Genomic DNA, 23,923 nt, shown 5'->3' on the forward strand with positions numbered 1-23,923 from the left:
CTGGGAGATATATTAGCATTCTAAGAAAAGCTGAGAGAGATATTAGTGCCCCAAGGAAAGCTGGGAAATATATTAGCATTCTAAGAAAAGCTGAGATATGTATTAGAATCCTAAAAAATACCTGCAGTTATATTAGCACCCTAAGAAATCTCGAGGGCCCTCATCCTTCCATCCCATTGCAAAAAAAAAAGGCTTTAAAAATGTGCTTAGGTGGGCAAATCTTGCCATGTTTTTCAGTCCTTCTAAGCCATTTTAACAACAAGTAACCAGAAGTCACTTCTGGGTTAAGAAAAGGCCTTCTTTGGACCGAATAACGGTCAGGAGAAGGGTGAATTCATAGAGGTGTTTTCTCCGTGCCCGCTAGGGAATATTTTTGACCCCTGGGAGGTTCAGGGAGCCACAAAAAGGCCTCCAAAAAACCACCAACCAAACAAAAATGGCTTGTACGAGACCACCTTGTCCCGACTCGCTTGCTTCTTCTTGCCAAGCCTGGCTCGAGGCGATAAGAAAGGAAAAGACACCGTTGCGTCTCGAGACCAGGGACGATTGTAATGGCAGGGATGCAAAAAGGCGCATTTCAGAGTCCCAAAGCACTTTTGTGCGGCTCCGTCATGCCGTTGGCTCACTGTCCCGGTTGTTGGCGGCGGCATGCTTCCGGAGCCGGACCTCTGGATCCTGCTGGGAGCGAGAAAAGAGACAGAAATTTTGGTCAGAGACGGGCCTTGAGCATCAGAATACATTCAACTTTTTACGTCGAGCCCCTGGTGACGCAGGGCATTAAACCCTTGTGCCGGCAGGACTGATGACTTGAAGTTTGCCAGTTCAAATCCAGCCCGGGGAGAGAGTGGATGAGCTCCCTCTATCAGCTCCAGCTCCATGGGGGGACACGAGAGAAGCCTCCCACATGGATGGTCAAAACGTCAAAACATCCGGGCAATGTCCCCTGGGCAACGTCCTTGCAGACGGCCAATTCTATAATTTATTTATTTATTTATTTATTTATTTATTACAATATTTATATCCCGCCCTTCTCACCCAACAGAGGACTCAGGGTGGCTTACAAAGAATACATATACAGTAGAGTCTCACCAAAATATCACGATATATTGAAAACATTGACTACAAAAATGGCTTGGATAATCCAGAAGCTTGGATAAGCGAGGCTTGGATAAGCGAAACTCTACTGTATAAAAATTATACAGTGCAATATAAATCAGTTAAAAAATTATTATTAATTTACATCACTATTCATAAAACACATTATAAAATACAGATAGGCTTGTACAGTTCAAAAGACTGGGTCTGTTGATTGAGTTCCAGCGTACATGATAATAATTAACACTGTTATTCGAAAGCCTGTATAAATATTGTATAGTATGTATATTATATATGTATGTATAATGTATATTATATAGTATGTATGTGTGTGTGTGTGTATATATATATATAACTAGTATGCTATGCTAGTTTTATATATATACACATACACAATATAATTTACAATAATATATAATAATTATAACATATTGTATATACTATAATATTCATAATATTATATTGTAATACAATATAATACAGTAGAGTCTCACTTATCCAACACTCGCTTATCCAACGTTCTGGATTATCCAACCCATTTTTGTAGTCAATGTTTTCAATACATCGTGATATTTTTGTGCTAAATTCGTAAATACAGTAATTACTACAAAGCATTACTGCATATTGAACTACTTTTTCTGTCAAATTTGTTGTATAACATGATGTTTTGGTGCTTAATTTGTAAAATCATAACCTAATTTGATGTTTAATAGGCTTTTTCTAATCCCTCCTTATTATCCAACATATTCGCTTATCCAACGTTCTGCTGGCCCGTTTATGTTGGATAAGTGAGACTCTACTGTACATTGTACTATATACAATAGTATATATTACTGTACTATTATCAGTAATATTACATTTAATATATAATATATAATTAATATTATTATATTGTATTATTAGTAGTATAATACTGTATTCCATTATAATATTATCAATATTATTTGTATATACAAAATATTATATATTTATAAATTATTATAAATTAATAAATATTTAGGTTTTTTTACAGGTTTTTTTAGTTCATTGACTACATTCTTGAATTGTTTGTACTAAATAACAAAAGTAAGTAGTATGTATCAATAGTTGCCAATTTTACTAGGCCAAAAAACACTGTACAATTCTATTAATATTACCCAATACTTGCAGGCCCTACCACCAGATAAAGACTATACGTAGTCAAAACCGATTGTGGATCTACTCATCTTTTATGAAGAATCAAGAAAATAATCAAGAAAGTCCATTGTGAATGCAACTACCATTCATCATACTATGAATGTACCAGTTTGATTGTGATTTGTAACCATTTATCTGACATTTACTGTATATACTCAAGTATAAGCCTAGTTTTTCAGCCCTTTTTTTAGGACTAAAAAAGCCCCCCTTGGCTTATACTTGGGTGAGGATCCTGGTTGGCTTATATTTGGGTCAGCTTATACTCGAGAATATATGGTACATTTATTATTTTTCTCTATTATTATTGGTATTATTACATTTATTATTTTACTCTATTATTATTACATGTATTATTTTACTCTATTATTATTAAATGGATACATAAGCACATTTACATTGAAGAAGATGAGAATAATGATTGGATCAGAGTTAGACTGTCTTATCTTAAATTAGAGCTTGATGTAAATATTCAGAAAGATTTAACCTAATGATGTCTCAATTAATGTAATTTTTTGGTATCTATTTTTATTTCTGAAATTTCCCACCCTCGGCTTATACTGGAGTCAATGATTTCCCAGTTTTTTTGTGGTAAAATTAGATGCCTCGGCTTATATTCGGGTCGGCTTATATTCAAGTACAGTAGAGTCTCACTTATCCAACATAAACGGGCCGGCAGAACGTTGGATAAGTGAATATATTGGATAATGAGAGAATAAGGAGAAGTCTATTAAACATCAAATTAGGTTATGATTTTACAAATTAAGCACCAAAACATCATGTTATACAACAAATCTGGCAGAAAAAGTAGTTCAATTGGCAGTAATGCTACGTAGTAATTACTGTATTTATGAATTTCGCACCAAAATATCAAGATATATTGGAAACATTGACTACAAAAATGTGTTGGATAATCCAGAACGTTGGATAAGCGAGTGCTGGATAAGTGAGACTCTACTGTATATACGGTATATTCATTTATTGCACATAATACATTGTTTAATGATATCTAACACATTGTTATTACTCCATTAGTGGATACTTATTAGTAGACGGCCAATTCTCTCACACCAGAAGCAACTTGCAGTTTCTCAAGTCGCTCCTGACATGAAAACAAAACAAAACAACCTTCCACATTTGCAAACGAGGACTCGTTTACGAGGGAATAAACCAATGGATAAATGTTTTAAGGGGCTTTCTTGGCAGACAATGCTCCACGACCACGTCTTTCCCAGATTCGAGAGAGTTCTTACAGAGTCGGAGTCCTCTCCCGTCTGGTTGCTCAGAAAATCCGCATAGTCGTCTTTATGGCTGCCGAGGAGCTCCTCCTCGTACTCCGTCTGATAGTCAGATTCATCTGGGAAAGGTCGAGGAAGAAAGTCCGTTACAAGACATAAACACCGGAGAGTTCAACACTTTTGACACATCCCTGATAGATCTACTGTGTTTTAATCAAAGGTAGAACCTCTTCCGCCTACTTTTGGCAAGGATCAACCAGCCTGCCTTGGAGCTGGGCTCTCAAACTGCTGACGGATCCATCCGATCTTCCAGACTGCCATTTGAATGTCCTCCAAAGTCATCCCCAAAATGGACGAGAGCCCACAACAAGAAGGGCTCTGGACTCTGTCCTATACAAAGAGTCAACCTTGGTTCTGTTGTGCTTGAATTCAAGTCACTGGGATCATCACCTTTCAGTCGACAGAGACTCACGGACAACCTTAAAACATTTAAGCCAAGTTCCTTTTCACTGGACACTAATACTAAGTCTATATAGCAGGTTCTTTCTGTTTTTATTGGACTAGATAATAATAATCATAATAATAATAATAATAATAATAATAATAATAATAATAATAATACAAACAGAGGCACAACTATGTGGCCCAAATGATCCATTGGAACTTATGCCTCCCAGCAGCAAAGAACTGGTGGGATCACAAACCTGCAAAAGTCTTGGAAAATGAACATGCAAAGATACTGTAGGACTTCCGAATCCAGACTGACAAAGTTCTGGAACACAACACACCAGACATCACAGTTGTGGAAAAGAACAAGGTTTGGATCATTGATGTTGCCATCCCAGGTGACAGTCGCATTGACGAAAAACAACAGGAAAAACTCAGCCGCTATCAGGACCTCAAGATTGAACTTCAAAGACTCTGGCAGAAACCAGTACAGGTGGTCCCGGTGGTGATGGGCACACTGGGTGCTGTGCCAAAAGATCTCAGCCGGCATTTGGAAACAATAGACATTGACAAAATCACCATCTGCCAACTGCAAAAGGCCACCCTACTGGGATCTGCACACATCATCCGAAAATACATCACACAGTCCTAGACACTTGGGAAGTGTTCGACTTGTGGTTTTGCGAAACGAAATCCAGCATGTCTATCTTGTTTGCTGTGCCATACAACGTCGTTGTGTTGATAATAATAATAATAATAATAATAATAATAATAATAATAATAAGAAGAAGAAGAAGAAGAAGAAGAAGAAGAAGAAGATGCCCTGGCAGAATATGTAAAGCAAAGTCAAGAGCCTGCTTTGATTGAAGTCAAAAATCAGAAACTCCTCAAAGCACAGCAGACAAAAAACCAGTACAAGAAAACCGCACTACAAACTAGAGCAGAATCAGTACAAGAAAACCACACTACAAACTAGAGCTGACAGCTGGCACAACAAAACACTGCATGGAAAGTTCCTTGACAAAATTGAAGGAAAAGCTGAGAAGGAGAAGACCTGGCTCTGGCTCACGAATGGGACCCTGAAGAAGGAGACAGAAGGCCTGATCCTTGCAGCCCAGGAGCAAGACATCAGGACAAAGGCAATTCAGGCCAAGATCGAAAAATCAGCTGATGACCCAAAATGCAGACTGTGCAAGGAAACCGATGAAACCATTGATCATCTCCTCAGCTGCTGTAAGAAAATCGCACAGACAGACTACAAACAGAGGCACAACTATGTGGCCCAAAGGATTCATTGGAACTTATGCCTCAAGTACCACCTGCCAGCAGCAAAGAACTGGTGGGATCACAAACCTGCAAAAGTATTGGAGAATGAGCACGCAAAGATACTGTGGGACTTCCGAATCCACACTGACAAGATGCTGAAGATGCACCCCAAGGAGACCGAACTCTTGGGTGAGAACTGCCGAGGAATGCTTAAGGAACAAAGGTGGAAGCTGTGCCGCCACCTTCCCACTACTTACCGTCCACAACAACGGGCTTGACTGGTTCAATCCGGGAGACGATTTCGGCTAAGTCTGTGAAGGAGGTTGTGGGGCAGGTCATGGGCTGCAGGAGAACAAAAAGAGAAGGGGGCCCAGTGGCATCATTGGGTTTTATGAACGCTACATTTACTCCAAAGACTCAAGTTGGGAGCGATACACAAAGGTAACCTTCAAGGGGTGGGAATGAAGCACAAGGGCTGAGAGCTTGCACAAACTAACACAGATTATCTATCTATCTATCTATCTACCTATCTATCTACCTATCTCTCTATCTACCTACCTATCTACCTACCTATCTCTCTCTATCTACCTACCTACCTACCTATCTCTATCTATCTATCTATCTATCTATCTATCTATCTATCTATCTATCTATCTATCCATCCATCCATCCATCTCTCTATCTACCTACCTACCTACCTACCTCTCTCTCTCTCTATCTACCTACCTACCTACCTATCTCTATCTATCTATCTATCTATCTATCTATCTATCTATCTATCTATCTATCTATCTATCTATCTATCCATCCATCCATCCATCCCTCCATCTATCTATCTATCTATCTATCTATCTATCTATCTATCTATCTATCTATCTATCTATCTATCTATCTATCCATCCATCCATCCATCCATCCCTCTATCTATCTCTCTCTCTCTCTCTCTCTCTCTCTCTCTCTCTCTCTCTCTATCTATCTACCTATCTCTCTATTTATCTATCTATCTATCTATCTATCTATCTATCTATCTATCTATCTATCTATCTATCTATCTACCTATCTCTCTATTTATCTATCTATCTATCTATCTCTCTATCTATTTATCTAGCTATCTGGCTATCTATCTATCTATCTATCTATCTATCTATCTATCTATCTATCTATCTATCTATCTATCTATCTATTTATCTATCTATCATGTCAGATGCAAACTGAGGATACAGTTATAATGTATTTAAAAACACAAAGTTAAAAACTTGACATTATACTGGATTTCTTTCGACCAGAAGCTGGCCACTTGGAATGCCTTCGGTGTCGCTGTGAGAAGGTCCTCCACTGTGCATGTGCCAGGGCTCAGGACGCATTGTAATCAGAGGTCTGTGGTTTGCTCTTCTCCACTTTGTAGCCCATTTCTTAAGATTGACTCTGCATCTTGTGGTCCCAGAGCACAGTCTGTTCAACGCCTTCCAAGTTGCCCAGTCTTCTGTATGCCCAGGGGGGAGTTTCTCATCCGGTCTCAGCCACTGATTGAGGTTCTGGGTTTTAGCCTGCCACTTTTGGACTCTTGCTTGCTGAGGTGTTCCTAAGAGTTTCTCTTAGGAAGATGTTTCTTGATTTAAGGTGTTGGAATGCTGGCTGATATTTGAACAGAGGATGGGCCGGAGATGTCAATGCCTTGGTCCTTTCATTACAGGCTGCTACTTCCCGACAGAATTTCCTGAACAGTTACAGAGAACCGAGTATGTATTACATGAGAAAATGAGATACTCACAGATGAGGTTTTGGATTTACAGAGCTCCTGCCTGTCCTTCAGCATCTTGTCCAGGACGCCGCTCCGGCACCAGACGTTGAACACGGTCTTTCCGTGTTGATATCCCACTTCCTGAAAGAGAAAGAAGGACATGTTCAGGAACAGTGGCAGAGTTACAAAGAGTAAGTCCCCTCCAAGGCAGGTGTCCATTCCCACTCACACAGATTTCATCAAACTTCCCAAAGTCCAGGGTGCCGTAGCGGTCGATGGGCGGCCGGATGTACTCGCAGTAGTCGCTGTTCTTGACCATCTCCAACTGCCGGACGCAGCAGACGTAGGCCAGCCGGGTCTGGATCTCCGCCATGTTCAGGACCTGCCCAAAGGAGGAAGCAGCACTGGTGTGAACGGCAGAGAAATGTGTTTGGATGAAGGGTCTGGAGAACAAGCCCTATGAGGAGCGGCTTAAAGAGCTGGGCATGTTTAGCCTGCAGAAGAATCATAGAATCGTAGAGTTGGAAGAGACCACATGGGCCATCCAGTCCAACCCCATTCTGCCAAGAAGCAGGAAATCGCATTCAAAGCACCCCCGACAGATGGCCATCCAGCCTCTGCTTAAAAGCCTCCAAAGAAGGAGCCTCCACCACAGTCCATGGCAGAGAGTTCCACTGTCGAACAGCCCTTCTCACTGTGAGGAAGTTCTTCCTGATGTTCAGGTGGAATCTCCTGATGTTCAGGTGGAATCCTATCAAGAATTTCTTGTTACTTCCAATATTTCCATGTACAACACTCTATGGTACGTACATTTACTGACTCTGCATGTTCTGGTGTTCTGTTCGATGGGCATGCTTAATAGATTTTAAACACGTTTTATGTTTTATATTTTATACTGTATTGAATTGGTTGTATTTTTTATATGTTGTTGTTTTTAATGATGTATCGGCATCGAATTGTTGCCAATTGTACGCCGCCCTGAGTCCCTCCGGGTGAGAAGGGCGGGATAGAAATATTTGAAATAAAATAAATAAATAAATAAATGCTTCCAAACAAAAACTTTGCTAGGGCTTACTTTCGGGGAAGGCCTTATATTTAGCAATTCAGCAAAACCTCTACCAGGTCTTATTTTCTAGGGATGTCTTATTTTAGGGGAAACAGGGTAGGTTTTATTTTCTGGGGATGACTTATTTTCGGGGAAACAGGGTACAGGGAAGGAGATTCCACATGAACATGAGGAAGAACTTCCTCAGCGTGAGAAAGAACTGTTCAGCAGTGGAACTCCCTGCCCCAGGGTGTGGCCGAGGCTCCTTCTTTGGAGGCTTGGAAACAGAGGCTGGATGGCCATCTATCGGGGGTGTTTTGAATGCGATTTTACTGCTTCTTGGCCGAATGGGGTTGGACTGGATGGCCCACCAGGTCTCTTGCAACTCTATGATTGTACGTTTGGGAGGAAACTCAAGAGACTCCAATGATAGGCAACCTTTTGCGCTTGGTGTGTCAAAATTCGCCAAAAAACCTAGCATGACTTGTGTGGTGTGTCACTTTGAGAAAAAACAACAACATAATTTTGCAATTTGTATAGTTTAAATAACAAAAATGTATAATTATAATATATAACTATATTTAATAAATCAAAAACTATTTACTACCATTATTTCCATGTACAACAATCTATGGTACCTCTTGCAGTTTCCACGCTGATTTCTCTCTATTCTAGTTTCAACGTAGTCATGAATAATGAATATAATAATAATATAATGGTAATAATATGATAATATACTAAAATAATAATAATAGAATAATAATAGAATGATATAATATATATATAAACTAGCTGTGCCCAGCCACGTGTCGCTGTGGCGAAGTCTAGTGGTATGAGAAATAAAGTATTGAGGAATTGGTGGTAGTTAAGGTAAAGGGTAAAGGTTTTCTCCTGATATTAAGTCCAGTTGTGTCTGACTGCACACTGAAGTGGATTATATGGCAGTGTGGAGTCAAGATAATCCAGTTCAAAGCAGATAAAAGCACTTTGCATTGTTTTAAACTTTGTATATTGTATTTTATGACTGTTTTAACTGTTTTAATCGTTTTAGTTTATTGTATATCAGTGTAACGGCATCAATTGCCACTTGTAAGCCGCCCTGAGTCCCCTCGGGTGAGAAGGGCGGAGTATAAATAATTGAAATAAATAAATAAATAAATAAATAAATAAATAATATAAGATTATAAATGGGTTATATAGCTGTGTGGAAGGGCCTTGAGTCTACATTGCTATATAATCCAGTTAAAATCAGATAATCTGTATTTTATAGGCAGTGTGGAAGAGGCCTAAGTGAGGCCTAACTCTGCCTGTCCCCTGGGCTGAGTGGGTTGCTACCCTGTTTCCCTGAAAATAAGACATCCTCGAAAAATAAGACCTAGTAGAAGTTTTGCTTAAATGCTAAATATAAGGCCTACCCTTGAAAGTAAGACCTAGCAAAGTTTCTGTTTGGAAGCATGCCCAGCACCCGCCAAACAGAACACCATAGCATGCAGGATTGGTAAATGTACATACCAGTTGTTCATGGAAATAATGGTAGGAACAAGAAATTCTTGATAGGATTCACAGTTTCTGTGGTTATGCTGGTTTGTGATGACAACTACTTTACAGTATATAATAAATGTTCTTTTTTTTTTTGTTCAACAATAAATGTGAATTCTTCTTCATGGAAAAATAAGACATCCCCTGAAAATAAGACCTAGCACATCTTTGGGAGCCAAAATTAATATAAGACACTGTCTTATTTTCGGGGAAACACGGTAGGAGACAAAGTGGGCGGAGCTTAGCCTTTGAACTGGCAGCAATTGGATAAAAACAATTATTCCTCTCCCTCTAATTAGGACTTTCTTTTTCTTTTCTTTTTGTTGTATGAACGTAGAGGCATGGATGAGGGGTTGTGCTGCCAAGTTTAGTGTTTCCGGGATGTGTAGTTTTGTTGTTTTGTCCGCTGCCCTGATGCATCACTCTTTTATATATATAGATAGATAAATATAATGTGCATAATTCCCATGGAGTAAACAACAAAACCACTGGACCAAATCACACCAAATTTGGCCACAAAAGACATTAGTCATCCAATCAACCTGCGGGATACCTTGACTTTCTCCACCAAGGGGTTCCACCGCTTCCATAACAACCACCATCCGGAGAGGGCGTCCCCATAGTTGGTGAGGTTGGTCTCGTCGCGGCTGCCCACATCAATGGCGATGACCACTTTGGCCCCCATGGACCTCGCAACGTCGGCTGTCAGGACGAGAAGAGAAAGCCAGGCTCATAATGTTTCCACTCCCATGAAGTAATACATTTGGGTCGGATCCCTGGACTTTTGTCTTCTACGGCTTCGCCTTCCAAAACTGCTCTCTCTGAAATTTCTTCCCCTCTCAGCAGAACGAGGGTGATTTATGGACTCTTCCCCATTCCTGTAATTTACTTTTTAAAACCAAAGTTGCTGTGGTTTTTGGTTTTTTTTTTTTTGTTGGCCCGATTATAATAAAAATGGCCCTTTGCAGAGCAAGAGTGACTCAGGGTCCTTTGGGGAGGGAAGCGAGGAAGAAGAGCAATAAGAAGCGCAGCAAATAGCTTCGTGACAACAAAAAGCACCGAGTGGGACGAGAGATTCTCAGCAATGTTTACAAGGCCTGCATATGTTTAAGTTTGCATTGGAAAGCTGTGCAATCTGGCACTGTTGCACGAGTTCATTGCAAGTCAGGGTGCTGGAGTGGGAGTTGGAAGGAGAGGCGGGTAATACAGTAGAGTCTCACTTATCCAACACTCACTTATCCAACGTTCTGGATTATCCAACACATTTTTGTAGTCAATGTTTTCAATACATTGTGAAATTTTGGTGCTAAATTTGTAAATACAGTAATTACTACATAGCATTAATGTGTAATGAATTACTTTTTCTGTCAAATTTGTTGTATAACATGATATTTTGGTGCTTAATTTGTAAAATCATAATCTATTTTGATGTTTAATAGGCTTTTTCTTAATCTCTCCTTATTATCCAACATATTCGCTTATCCAACGTACTGTCGGCCCGTTTACGTTGGATAAGTGAGACTCTACTGTATTATTACTGTTGTTGTTGTTATTATTATTATTATTATTATTATTATTATTATTATTATTATTACAGCTAGATGGCCATCTGTCAGGGGTGCTTTGATTGTGCTTTTTCTGTATGGCAGGAGGTTGGACTAGATGGCCCATGTGGTCTCTTCCAACTCTTATTCTATTATTATTATTGACACAACGATGTTGTATGACACAGCAAACAAGATAGACATGCTGGATTTCGTTTCACAAAACCACAAGTCGAACACTTCCCAAGTGTCTAGGACTGTTGGTTCTCGCAGAAGCAGAGGAAGCAGGAGGACATTTTTGCTCCCTGGCTTCAGGTAGGATTTGGCTAAGATTTGGCTAAGATTTTAAACTGAGTTTGGGCTTGGCTCCTGTGGTCAAAGTCTAACTGTTGTGTGACTGTTGTGTTGAAAGAGAGCCAGGTACTTAAGTTGATTGACAGCAGGCATTGTCCCCTGTTAATTGAGTTTCTGGGAAAGCTTTATTTGCCAGTGTGAGTTTCTGCCAGAGCCTGATCCCAGAAGGGCAGTTGGTTCTCGCAGAAAAAGGCACCTTTACTAACTATCCTTTGCAGTACATACAAGAAACAAAGCAACATAAACAAATACACAAAGACGTGGTTTGTTGCAGTCTGCACATAAAGTGCGTGCATATTACTTAACTGTACAAAGATCCCACTTGGCCACCACGCTCACCAAGAGATGCAACAAAAGCAAAACATTCCCATCACATGCACCAGCTGTGGCATGTTCCGCTTTTTCACACAAAAACTAGACAACTACATCTGCTCCAAATGCAAACAGATGACTCTGATGGAGCAGAGGATCCAACAGCTCGAGCACCGTATCAAGACCCTTAAGGACATTCAGGCACTCGAGCTCTTCTTGGACACTGCACAACACGCTGCTGTAGATCAGCAGCCTGCATCACACCAACACCACCAAGACCATGATCAGGAACCTTATGGGGAGATCAACTCAAAGGTAGACAACCCTCAGGCTTGGAAGGAGGTCACCCATAGAAGGAGACGCAGGACCAGGCAGCCTCCGCAGAACTCCTCTGCTCAGCTGCATTTACACAACAGATTTGAAATTCTTACATCATTAACATACAATCAGGAAACACATCTTGTGGAGGACCACAGTTTCTTAGATACCACTCAGTGGACCATCCTGGATCAATGCGCAGGGGATAGCCCTGACGGGGACAGTGCATCACCACAGTCACACTTATGTAATCATGCAAATGCTCCATCCCCAATCATAGACCAGGAGCAACAGGAACATCCTTGGGAGAGTAATGGGCTCTCGGATGTATCTCAATGGATTGTCATTGATGAATGCACTGGGGATGTTGAGGAGGAGGACAACACTTTACACCTACATGATTCACTTCAACAGGAACACTCTTCAGGGGACATACACACTGTCTTGCACAAAAGGGACCCTGTCAATCCTCAAAGGAAACAGGTCTTGGTAGTAGGTGACTCCCTCCTTAGAGGAACGGAAGCCATCATTTCCAGACCGGATGGGATGGCTCGAGAAACATGCTGCCTCCCGGGGGCAAAAATACACCATATCACTCAGAGGCTCAGCAGGCTCCTAAAGCCCCATCACCCTCCCCACCTTATGTTGATTCATGTAGGTACCAATGACACCGCTAGGCATACTTTTCAAAAGATCACAAATGATTTTCGAGCTCTGGGAACAAAGCTAAAACTGTATAATGTACATGTGATCTTTTCATCCCTCCTCCCCGTTGTAGGACATGGCTCTACAAGGGCCGGAAAAATAGTACAGGTCAATAACTGGCTCAGAAAATGGTGTCAAGAGGAGCATTTTGGCTTCCTTGACCATGGTCTACTCTTCCAAGAGGATGGACTACTGGCAAGCGATGGGGTGCATCTCACACAAGTAGGAAAACATCTTTTTGCACACAGACTCACAAACCTCATCAGGCGCACTTTAAACTAAATCCACTGGGGGAGGGGAACAACAGCCTGGCGAACACTATATTACCCACGACCACAGGGAACCGCCGTAAGGCTAAACGGAGGGCTGCACAAACACAGCAAGGACCAAGTACAGAGAGCACAATAATCCCAAATAAACAGTTCGAGGGGAGGTCACAGGGGCTTACATGTCTTTACACTAATGCTCAGAGCATGGGAAATAAGCAAGACGAACTCCAACTCCTAGCACAGCACCACACATACGATGTCATAGGCATCACTGAAACCTGGTGGGATGACTCCCATCACTGGAATTTAACCATTGAGGGCTATAACCTCTTTCACAGAAATAGAACAAAGGGGAGAGGAGGGGGAGTAGCTTTATATGTCAAAAACAGTTACGTTGCAGAAGAAATGCAAGACTGTAATCCGGGAAACCAGCTTGAAAGCATCTGGATAAGAATCAAGGGAACCGGGACTCAAAAAGATCTTGTCGTGGGTGTCTACTACAGACCTCCGAGTCAGGATGAAGGACTTGATGAAGCCTTCTGTCAACAGCTGACCAAACAGGCACAAAGAAGAGATATAGTAGTCATGGGCGATTTCAATTATCCCGATATCTGCTGGAAAACAAACTCAGCCAAGAGTACAAAGTCCAACAAATTCCTCACTTGCCTTGCAGATAATTTTATGGTCCAGAAGGTAGAAGAGGCAACAAGGGGATCAGCAACTCTTGATCTAATCTTAACAAATGTGGAAGACCTGATCAATACAGTTGAAGTGGTTGGATCCTTAGGGGCAAGTGACCATGTGCTCCTGCAGTTTGCAATACAAAGGAATGCTGAAACTAAGACAAGTCAAACACGCATTCTGGACTTTAAGAGAGCTGACTTCCAAAAAATGAAGGAATTACTGAGCGGCATTCCATGGACGCCGATATTAAAAAACAAGGGAGTTAAGGATGGATGGGAGTTTTTCAAAAGTGAAATACTCAAGGCGCAAATGCAAACAGTGCCAACAAAGAAGAAAAATAAGACAAGTGCAAAGAAGCCAGAATGGATGTCCAAGAACTTCTAACTGAGCTAAAGCTCAAAAGTGACATGCACAAGAAGTGGAAAAGGGGAGAAATCACCAAAGAAGAATTCAAACGTATAGCCAACTCCTGTAGGGAAAAGGTTCGCAAGGCTAAAGCGCAAAATGAGCTCAGGCTTGCCAGGGACATAAAAAACAACAAAAAAGGTTTTTTTGCTTATGTTGGTAGAAAAAGGAAGAAAAAGGAGGCGATAGGGCCACTGCAAGGAGTAGATGGGGTGATGGTGACAGGGGATAGGGAAAAGGCAGAACTGCTTAATGCCTTCTTTGCCTCGGTCTTCTCACAAAAAGAAAGCCATCTTCAACCTCAGCAACATGGAATGGACGAAGGATTGGGGGAAATCCAACCCCAAATAGGGAAACAAGTTGTCCAGGAACACCTGGCCACTCTAAACGAATTCAAGTCCCCAGGGCCAGATCAGCTACATCCAAGAGTATTGAAGGAACTAGCGGAAGTTATTTCAGAACCACTGGCAATCATCTTCGAGAGTTCTTGGAGAACAGGAGAAGTCCCAGCAGATTGGAGGAGGGCGAATGTGGTCCCTATCTTCAAGAAGGGAAAAAAGAACGACCCAAACAATTACCGTCCGGTCAGCCTCACATCAATACCAGGCAAGATTCTGGAAAAGATCATTAAGGAAGTGGTCTGCAAACACTTAGAAACAAATGCGGTCATTGCTAATAGTCAACACGGATTTACCAAAAACAAGTCATGCCAGACTCATCTGATCTCTTTTTTCGATAGAGTTACGAGTTGGGTCGATACAGGGAATGCCGTGGATGTAGCATATCTAGATTTCAGTAAGGCCTTCGACAAAGTCCCCCACGACCTTCTGGCAAACAAACTAGTAAAATGTGGGCTAGACAAAACTACGGTTAGGTGGATCTGTAATTGGCTAAGCGAACGAACCCAAAGGGTGCTCACCAATGCGTCGTCTTCATCATGGAAAGAAGTGACAAGTGGAGTGCCGCAGGGCTCCGTCCTGGGCCCGGTTCTGTTCAACATCTTTATTAACGACTTAGACGAAGGGTTAGAAGGCACGATCATCAAGTTTGCAGATGACACCAAACTCGGAGGGAGAGCCAACACTCCAGAAGACAGGAGCAGAATTCAAAACGATCTTGACAGACTAGAGAGATGGGCCGAAACTAACAAAATGAAGTTCAACAGGGACAAATGCAAGATACTTCACTTCGGCAGAAAAAATGGAAATCAAAGATACAGAATGGGGGACGCCTGGCTTGACAGCAGTGTGTGCGAAAAAGATCTTGGAGTCCTTGTGGACAACAAGTTAAACATGAGCCTACAATGTGACGCGGCAGCTAAAAAAGCCAATGGGATTTTGGCCTGCATCAATAGGGGAATAACGTCTAGATCCAGGGAAGTCCTGCTCCCCTCTATTTTGCCTTGGTCAGACCACACCTGGAATACTGTGTCCAGTTTTGGGCACCGCAGATGAAGGGAGATGCTGACAAGCTGGAAAGCGTCCAGAGGAGGGCAACTAAAATGATTAAGGGTCTGGAGAACAAGCCCTATGAGGAGAGGCTTAAAGAGCTGGGCATGTTTAGCCTGCAGAAGAGAAGGCTGAGAGGAGACATGATAGCCATGTACAAATATGTGAGGGGAAGTCATAGGGAGGAGGGAGCAAGCTTATTTTCTGCTGCCCTGCAGACTAGGACACGGAACAATGGCTTCAAACTACAGGAAAGGAGATTCCACCTGAACATCAGGAAGAACTTCCTCACTGTGAGGGCTGTTCGGCAGTGGAACTCTCTCCCCCGGACTGTGGTGGAGGCTCCTTCTTTGGAGGCTTTTAAGCAGAGGCTGGATGGCCATCTGTCGGGGGTGCTTTGAATGCGATTTCCTGCTTCTTAGCGGGGGGTTGGACTAGATGGCCCTTGAGGTCTCTTCCAACTCTACTATTCTATGATTCTATGATTCTATGATTCTATGACTGTGTGATGTATTTTCGGATGATGCGTGCAGATCCCAGCAGGGTGGCCTTTTGTATTATTATTATTATTATTATTATTATTATTATTATTATTATTATTATTATTATTACTACTATGGCTGGATGGCCATCTGTCAGGGGTGCTGTGATTGTGCTTTTTCTGCATGGCATGGGGTTGGACTACATAGCCCACATGGTCTCTTCCAACTCCTATTCTATTATTATTATTATTATTATTATTATTATTATTATTATTATTATTATTATGATGGCTGGATGACCATCTGTCAGGTGTGCTTTGATTGTGCTTTTTCTGCATGGCATGGGGTTGGACTAGTTGGCCCATGTGGTCTCTTCCAACTCTTCTATTACTACTATTTATTATTATTATTATTATTATTATTATTATTATTATTATTATTATTATTATTACTACTACTACTACTACTACTACTGTATTATTATGATTATGGCTGGATGGCTATCTGTCAGGGGTGCTTTGATTGTGCTTTTTCTGCATGACAGGAGGTTGGACTAGATGTCCCATGTGGTCTCTTCCAACTCTTCTACTACTACTACTACTACTACTACTACTATTATTATTATTATTTTATTATGACACAGCAAAATTATTATTATTATGATCATGGCTGGATGGCCATCTGTCAGGGGTGCTTTGATTGTGCTTTTTCTGCATGACAGGAGGTTGGACTAGATGTCCCATGTGGTCTCTTCCAACTCTTCTACTACTACTACTACTACTACTATTATTATTATTATTTTATTATGACACAGCAAAATTATTATTATTATGATCATGGCTGGATGGCCATCTGTCAGGGGTGCTTTGATTGTGCCTTTTCCGCATGACAGGAGGTTGGACTAGATGTCCCATGTGGTCTCTTCCAACTCTTCTATTACTACTACTACTACTACTATTATTATTATTATTTTATTATGACACAGCAAAATTATTATTATTATGATCATGGCTGGATGGCCATCTGTCAGGGGTGCTTTGATTGTGCCTTTTCTGCATGACAGGGGGTTGGACTAGATGTCCCACGTGGTCTCTTCCAACTCTTTTTATTATTATTATTATTATTATTATTATTATTATTATTATTATTATTATTATTATTATTATTATTATTATTATTATTATTATGGCTGGATGGCCATCTGTCAGGAGATATCCAAGATCCATCCAATCCAAATCTATTCTGCCATGCTGGGATGCACAATCCAAGCCAGGGGTCCTCAAACTTTTAAAGCAGAGGGCCGGTCCACAATCCTTCAGACTGTTGAGGGGCCAAATTATCATTTGAAAAAGAAAAAAAACCGAACAAATTCCTATGCACACTGCACATATGTTATTAGTAGTGCAAAACAACAACAATAACAATGAAAGACCAATACAATATTTAAAAATGAAAATAATTTTAACCAACATAAACCTATCAGGATTTCAATAGGAAGTGTGGGCCTGCTTCTGGCCAATGAGATAGTCAGGTTAATTAGGATTGTTGTTGTTGTTGTTGTGTGTCTTCAAGTCAATTCAGACTTTAAGTCCAAAATTATTTATTTATTTATTTATTTATTCATTTACTACATTTATTGACTACATTTATATCCCACCCTTCTCACCCCGAAGGGAACTCAGAACAGCTGTATGTACATACAATATATTATATTATTAGCATAGCACAATATTAGCATTATATATTACTATATTGAACTATACCACTATACTGTAATATTATATGTAATATATAACATACTAGCTGTGCCCGGCCACGCGTTGCTGTGGCAAAGTGGTGGTGGTATTGGTTAAAAATTGTTGTGTAATTTTTATTTGACGTTATTTGCATTTTTTTAATTAATTTTACTGTAAGTTATATTTTTTATGTATTATATTTTATTATTTTCTTGTATTCTTTTTAGTTATTTTCTGTTATTATAGTATTTTATTGTATTAATTTTAGTGTTTTTTATTATTTTTTATTGGGTTGCTAGGAGACCAAGTTGGAGGAGCTTAGCCTTCTAACTGGCAGCAATTGGATAAAAACTATTATTCCTCTCCCTGTAATTAGGACTTTCTTTTTCTTTTCTTTTTGTTGTATCAACCTAGAGGCATGGATGAGGGGTTGTGCTGTCAATTTTCGAGGTTGTGGGGTGTTCGAGTTTTGTTGTTTTGTCCGCTGCCGTGATGCCAACACTCTTTTATATATATAGATAGATAAATAATATTATTATATGGTATTATTATTAGTATTATATTGTATAAAATGATAAAATTATTATCAATATCATATTTATATACAATATATTATATTATTAAAGCTGATATAAAAATATTATATTATAAATGAGGGCGGGGGCCAGATAAATGACCTTGGAGGGCCGCATCCGGCCCCCGGGCCTTAGTTTGGGGACCCCTGATCCAAGCCTTCCCAACAGAAGGTCATCCAGTTTCTGTTCAAAAGCCTCAAGGAGAGACACATACGAGGCAGCATCTTCTCCTATCGAGAAGCTCAGTTGACATAGGAAACAAGGGAGAGGAGGAGAGGGATACCACGTTCCTACAGTACCTGGCAGGTTGTTGATGTACCCGCCATCCATCAAGAGGTGCCCGTCCTTTGGGTCGCAGAGCGGGGGCAAGTAGCCGGAAAGGGACATGCTGGCCCGGATGTACCGCCATAAGCATCCTGAAAGGAAATAAAAAATAGAGACCCATTTGAGACTATTAATCCCTGTGAGGAGCGGCTTAAAGATCTGGGTTTGTCTATCCTGCAGAAGAGAATACTGAAAGGAGAAATGAGAGCCATGTATAAATATATATATATATATACTAGCTGTGCCCAGCCACGCGTTGCTGTGGCGAAGTCTGGTGGTATGGGAAATAAAGTACAGTAGAGTCTCATTTATCCAACATAAACGGGCCGGCAGAACGTTGGATAAGTGAATATGTTGGATAATAAGGAGAGATTAAGGAAAAGGCTATTTAACATCAAAATAGGTTATGATTTTACAAATTAAGCACCAAAACATCATGTTATGCAACAAATTTGACAGAAAAAGTTGTTCATTACAAATTAATGCTATGTAGTAATTACTATATTTACGAATTTAGCACCAAAATATCATGATATATTGAAAACATTGACTACAAAAATGCGTTGGATAATCCAGAACGTTGGATAAGTGAGTGTTGGATAAGTGAGACTCTACTGTAGTGAGGAATTGGTGGTAGTTAAAGTAAAGGGTAAAGGTGCCAGCCTGTTTATGTTGGATAAATGAGACTCTACTGTATATTTATAATCTTATATTATAAATCTTAATATTATATTATAATATTAAATATTAAATCTTATATTATAAATCTTATATAAATCTTATATTATCTGCTTAGAACTGAATATGAGGCCCCTTCTACATCTATATATATACTAGCTGTGCCCGGCCACGCGTTGCTGTGGCGAAGTATAGTGGTATGGGAAATAAAGTATTGAGGAATTGGTGATAGTTAAGGTGAAGGGTCCCCTGGGCTGAGTGGGTTGCTAGGAGACCAAGTGAGCGGAGCTTAGCCTTCTAACTGGCAGCAATTGGATAAAAACAATTATTCCTCTCCCTCTCATTAGGACTTTATTTTTCTTTTCTTTTTGTTGTATCAACCTAGAGGCATGGATGAGGGGTTGTGCTGTCAATTTTCGAGGTTGTGGGGTGTTTACTTTTGTTGTTTTGTCCACTGCCGTGATGCCATCACTCTTTTATATATATAGATATTGAATGAGGAAAGGAGATTCCACCTGAACATTGGGAAGAACTTCCTGACTGTAAGAGCTGTTCAACAGTGGAACTCTCTGCCTCTTGAGTCCAATGGAAGCTCTTTCTTTGGAGGCTCTGAAACTGTTTACTATTTTAAGTCGCCAGTTGTTGATGGTTATTTTTTTACCATGTTATATTGTTGTTTGTTCTATATTGTTTTATGAGGCTGTTATTTTAATTTTAATATGTGACATTTAAACTATGTTGTTGGGCTTCCACGTGCGCCACCCTGAGTGCCTTCGGGGAAACAAAAATAAAGTTATTATTATTATTATTATTATTATTATTATTATTATTATTGACACAAAGACATAGTAGGACACAGCGAACGAGATGTATATGCTGGATTTCATATCACAAAATCACAAGTTGAAAACTTCCCAAGTGTTTAGGACTGTGTGATGTAATTATTATTATTATTATTATTATTATTATTGACATAAAGACACAGCAAACGAGATCTATATGCTGGATTTCGTATCACAAAATCACAAGTCAAACACTTTCCAAGTGTTTAGGACTATGTATTATTATTATTATTATTATTATTATTATTATTATTATTATTATTTTATTATGACACAGAAAACAAGATAGATATGCTGGATTTCGTATCACAAAATCACAAGTCGAACACTTCCCAAGCTTTTAGGACTATGTATTATTATTATTATTATTATTATTATTATTATTATTATTATTATTATTATTATTATTGACATGAAGACACAGCAAACAAGATAGATATGCTGGATTTCATATCACAAAATCACAAGTCGAACACTTCTCAAGTGTCTAGGACTGTGTGATGTATTTTCGGATGATGCATGCAGATCCCAGCAGGGTGGCCTTTTGCAGTTGGCAGATCTTTTGGCACGGCACCCAGTGTGCCCATCACCACCAGGACCACCTGCACTGGTTTCTGCCAGAGTCTTTGCAGTTCAATCTTGAGGTCCTGAGAGCGGCTGAGTTTTTCCTGTTGTTTTTCATCAATGCGACTGTCACCTGGGATGGCAACATCAATGATCCAAACCTTTTTCTTTTCCACAACTGTGATGTCTGGTGTGTTGTCCGTCTGGATTCGGAAGTCCCACAGTATCTTTGCGTGCTCATTTTCCAATACTTTTGCAGGTTTGTGATCCCACCAGTTCTTTGCTGCTGGCAGGTGGTACTTGAGGCATAAGTTCCAATGAATCATTTGGGCCACATAGTTGTGCCTCTGTTTGTAGTCTGTCTGTGCAATTTTCTTACAGCAGCTGAGGATATGATCCATGGTTTCGTCGGTTTCCTTGCATAGTTCATTTTGGGTCATCAGCTGATTTTTCGATCTTGGCCTTAATTGCATTTGTCCTGATGGCTTGCTCCTGGGCTGCAAGGATCATCCGAAAATACATCACACAGTCCTAGACACTTGGGAAGTGTTCGACTTGTGATTTTGTGATATGAAATCCAGCATATCTATCTTGTTTGCTGTGTCATAATAAAATAATAATAATAATAATAATAATAATAATAATAATAAATACATCAAACAGTCCTAAACGATTGAGAAGTGTTCGACTTGTGATTTTCTGATACGAAATCCAGCACATCTATCTTGTTTACTGTGCCATAATAAAATAATAATAATAATAATAACAATAATAATAATAATAAATCACACAGTCCTAGACACTTGAGAAGTGTTCAACTTGTGATTTTGTGATACAAAATCCAGCATATAGATCTCGTTTGCTGTGTCATAATAAAATAATAATAATAAATATTAATAGAATTCATTATTATTATTATTATTATTATTATTATTATTATTATTATTATTATTATTAAGAGCAGGACCTCAGTGTTCCTAACAAATGGCACAGAGAGAAAACTTTTCGTCCAGCAACTCTGACTCCTTCTCTCAGACCGATCCAATTATTTCTCTTCGGAGCCGCATGATGAGATAATTTATAACCATTAAAATGCAGCGTTGTTTTAATCAGCCCAAATGGATTGGACTCGCTCCCTCTGGAAAGTGGCAAAGGCGGAGAGTCGCCCGCATCATTATTTCCTCTGATCTAAGAGCCGCAGACCTGGATGAGCATCGATCCTCTTTCCCTTCCCCTTGAAAACAAACTAGCCCCGAAGTTTCTGGAAAGAGCATCTTACAAACAGGGGCCGTCGGAAAGTGACAACGTGCGTCTCATCGGAAAGATTAAGGCAAAAGGAAAACATTAGCCCTGGAAGGTCAGGATCTAAGGAAAGGGTGGCACAGCTATTTGTGTAGAGAGAAACCCATAAAAGAAAGAAATTTTAAAAACCACTTCCTAAGAGCCGCACTCATAGGAACTTGGGAGAAGTATAAAATAAGATTCTATAAAAAGGTTCCAATGTGGTGCTCCCCCCTTGAAGCGGAGCACATGAGAGAATTACCAAGGGAAACCTGGTTGACCTACAGGCAAATATTAAGAATAGAAAACCAAGAAGTTAATCTTAAAATATACGAAGAGATAAAAAAAATCGATCCCACATTGACATGGCTTAACTACTGGCAAATAAGAGGTATTTTCCTAGAGGACAGAAGAATAGGCTTTGAATTAAAGGAAACATGCTGGGACAGGATATTAAAAATAGAAACAAAAATAATAAAAACATTATATCAACAACTACTGTTATGGGATACAGAAGATAACCAGGTAAAAACGGTAATGACAAAATGGGCACGAGAATTAGGCCATACGATTATGTTTTCAGACTGGGAAAAGATATGGATAAAGAATCAAAAGCTTACATATGCAACTGAAATTAGGGAAAACTGGTTTAAGGTTTTCTATAGATGGTATCTCACTCCAGAAAGACTTGCAAAGTTTAGCAAGGGTAAAGGAGACGGGAGGTGCTGGAAATGCCAGAAACACAATGGAGACTTCATGCATATGTGGTGGAGATGTAAAAAAATAAAAAAGTTCTGGCGGGAAATAAGGAAAGAAATCGAGAAAATATTGCAAATTAAACTTAACACAAAACCAGATTATTTTCTATTAGGCATGGTTGACTTTCATATGGACTCCAACACGGAAAAACTTTTTACATACATGGTAACAGCGGCCAGGATATGCATTGCCAAAGTATGGAAAACGCAAGAAATTCCTACAATAGAGAAATGGATACTGAAGCTAATCGACATCAAAAATATGGATTTATTAACACAGAAAGTATCACAGAACATCTCGCCAAGGGAAGGGACGGACTGGAACAAATTTAGTCAATATTTGTCAGGAAGCAATACAGAACTGAGATGACACAGGATTTCTTAGACTTCAGGTTACATAGAACGGTACGCCAAAAATAACAAATGTTCTAAGGTTGATTTATAATACAATGCAGAGGAGCTGGAAGTGGTAATGGGTCTTGCTCGTCTTATTTTCTTTTTTTTCTTTTTCTTTTTTTTTCTTCTTTTCCCTTTTTCCAATATGTTCTTCTTATGTTTTCTCATTTTATGTACATGTTAAAAGCATAAATAAAAGACTAAAAAAAAAAAAAAAGGAAAGATTAAGGCAATACGGCTCCGGGAACAAGGGAAACCGAAGAGTCCTAATTCATGAATTGCAAGTCAAAACCGTATTAGCTTTTCCAGCTCTTATAAGGGGGTTCAGTTTGTCCAAATCAGGCATACCGTGTTTCCCCGAAAATAAGACAGTGTCTTATATTAATTTTTGCTCCCAAAGATGTGCTAGGTCTTATTTTCAGGGGATGTCTTAATTTTTCATGAAGAAGAATTCACTTTTATTGTTGAACAAAAGAAATGAACATTTATTATATACTGTACAGTAGATATCACCACATACCAGCATAACCAGACAAACTGTGAATCTTATCAAGAATTCAGAATTCAAGAATTCAGCCATTGAAATCCACAAGCATGTGGACAACTTCAACAGAAAGGAAGAAACCATGAAAATGAACAAAATCTGGCTACCAGTATTAAAAAACTCTAAAATCATAACAGTAAATAAAAAGCAATACTCTGAA

At 39.6% G+C, this 23,923-nt stretch overlaps 1 protein-coding gene across 2 annotated transcripts in view; it reads right to left on the reverse strand.

Annotated features, from left to right (window-relative positions):
• Positions 1-206: 206 nt before the first annotated feature.
• pnpla7 (patatin like phospholipase domain containing 7) overlaps positions 207-23,923 on the reverse strand; it is a 126,036-nt gene continuing 102,319 nt past the window's right edge. The window contains exons 29-35 of one of the 2 annotated variants that reach the window (XM_062959070.1): positions 18,676-18,792; positions 10,098-10,246; positions 7,190-7,342; positions 6,991-7,101; positions 5,477-5,561; positions 3,522-3,625; positions 207-675 (exon numbers count right to left, since the gene is read on the reverse strand). In XM_062959070.1, the coding sequence (XP_062815140.1) occupies positions 610-675; positions 3,522-3,625; positions 5,477-5,561; positions 6,991-7,101; positions 7,190-7,342; positions 10,098-10,246; positions 18,676-18,792 (785 nt within the window). In that variant the 3' untranslated portion in view covers positions 207-609. Of the gene's footprint in view, positions 679-3,521; positions 3,626-5,476; positions 5,562-6,990; positions 7,102-7,189; positions 7,343-10,097; positions 10,247-18,675; positions 18,793-23,923 lie in introns of both variants that reach the window. The other variant, XM_062959069.1, reaches the window with a different exon arrangement.

This window comes from Anolis carolinensis, unplaced genomic scaffold, assembly GCF_035594765.1.
Source record: "Anolis carolinensis isolate JA03-04 unplaced genomic scaffold, rAnoCar3.1.pri scaffold_7, whole genome shotgun sequence".
In the NCBI taxonomy this organism is placed as follows: Eukaryota; Metazoa; Chordata; class Lepidosauria; order Squamata; family Dactyloidae; genus Anolis; species Anolis carolinensis.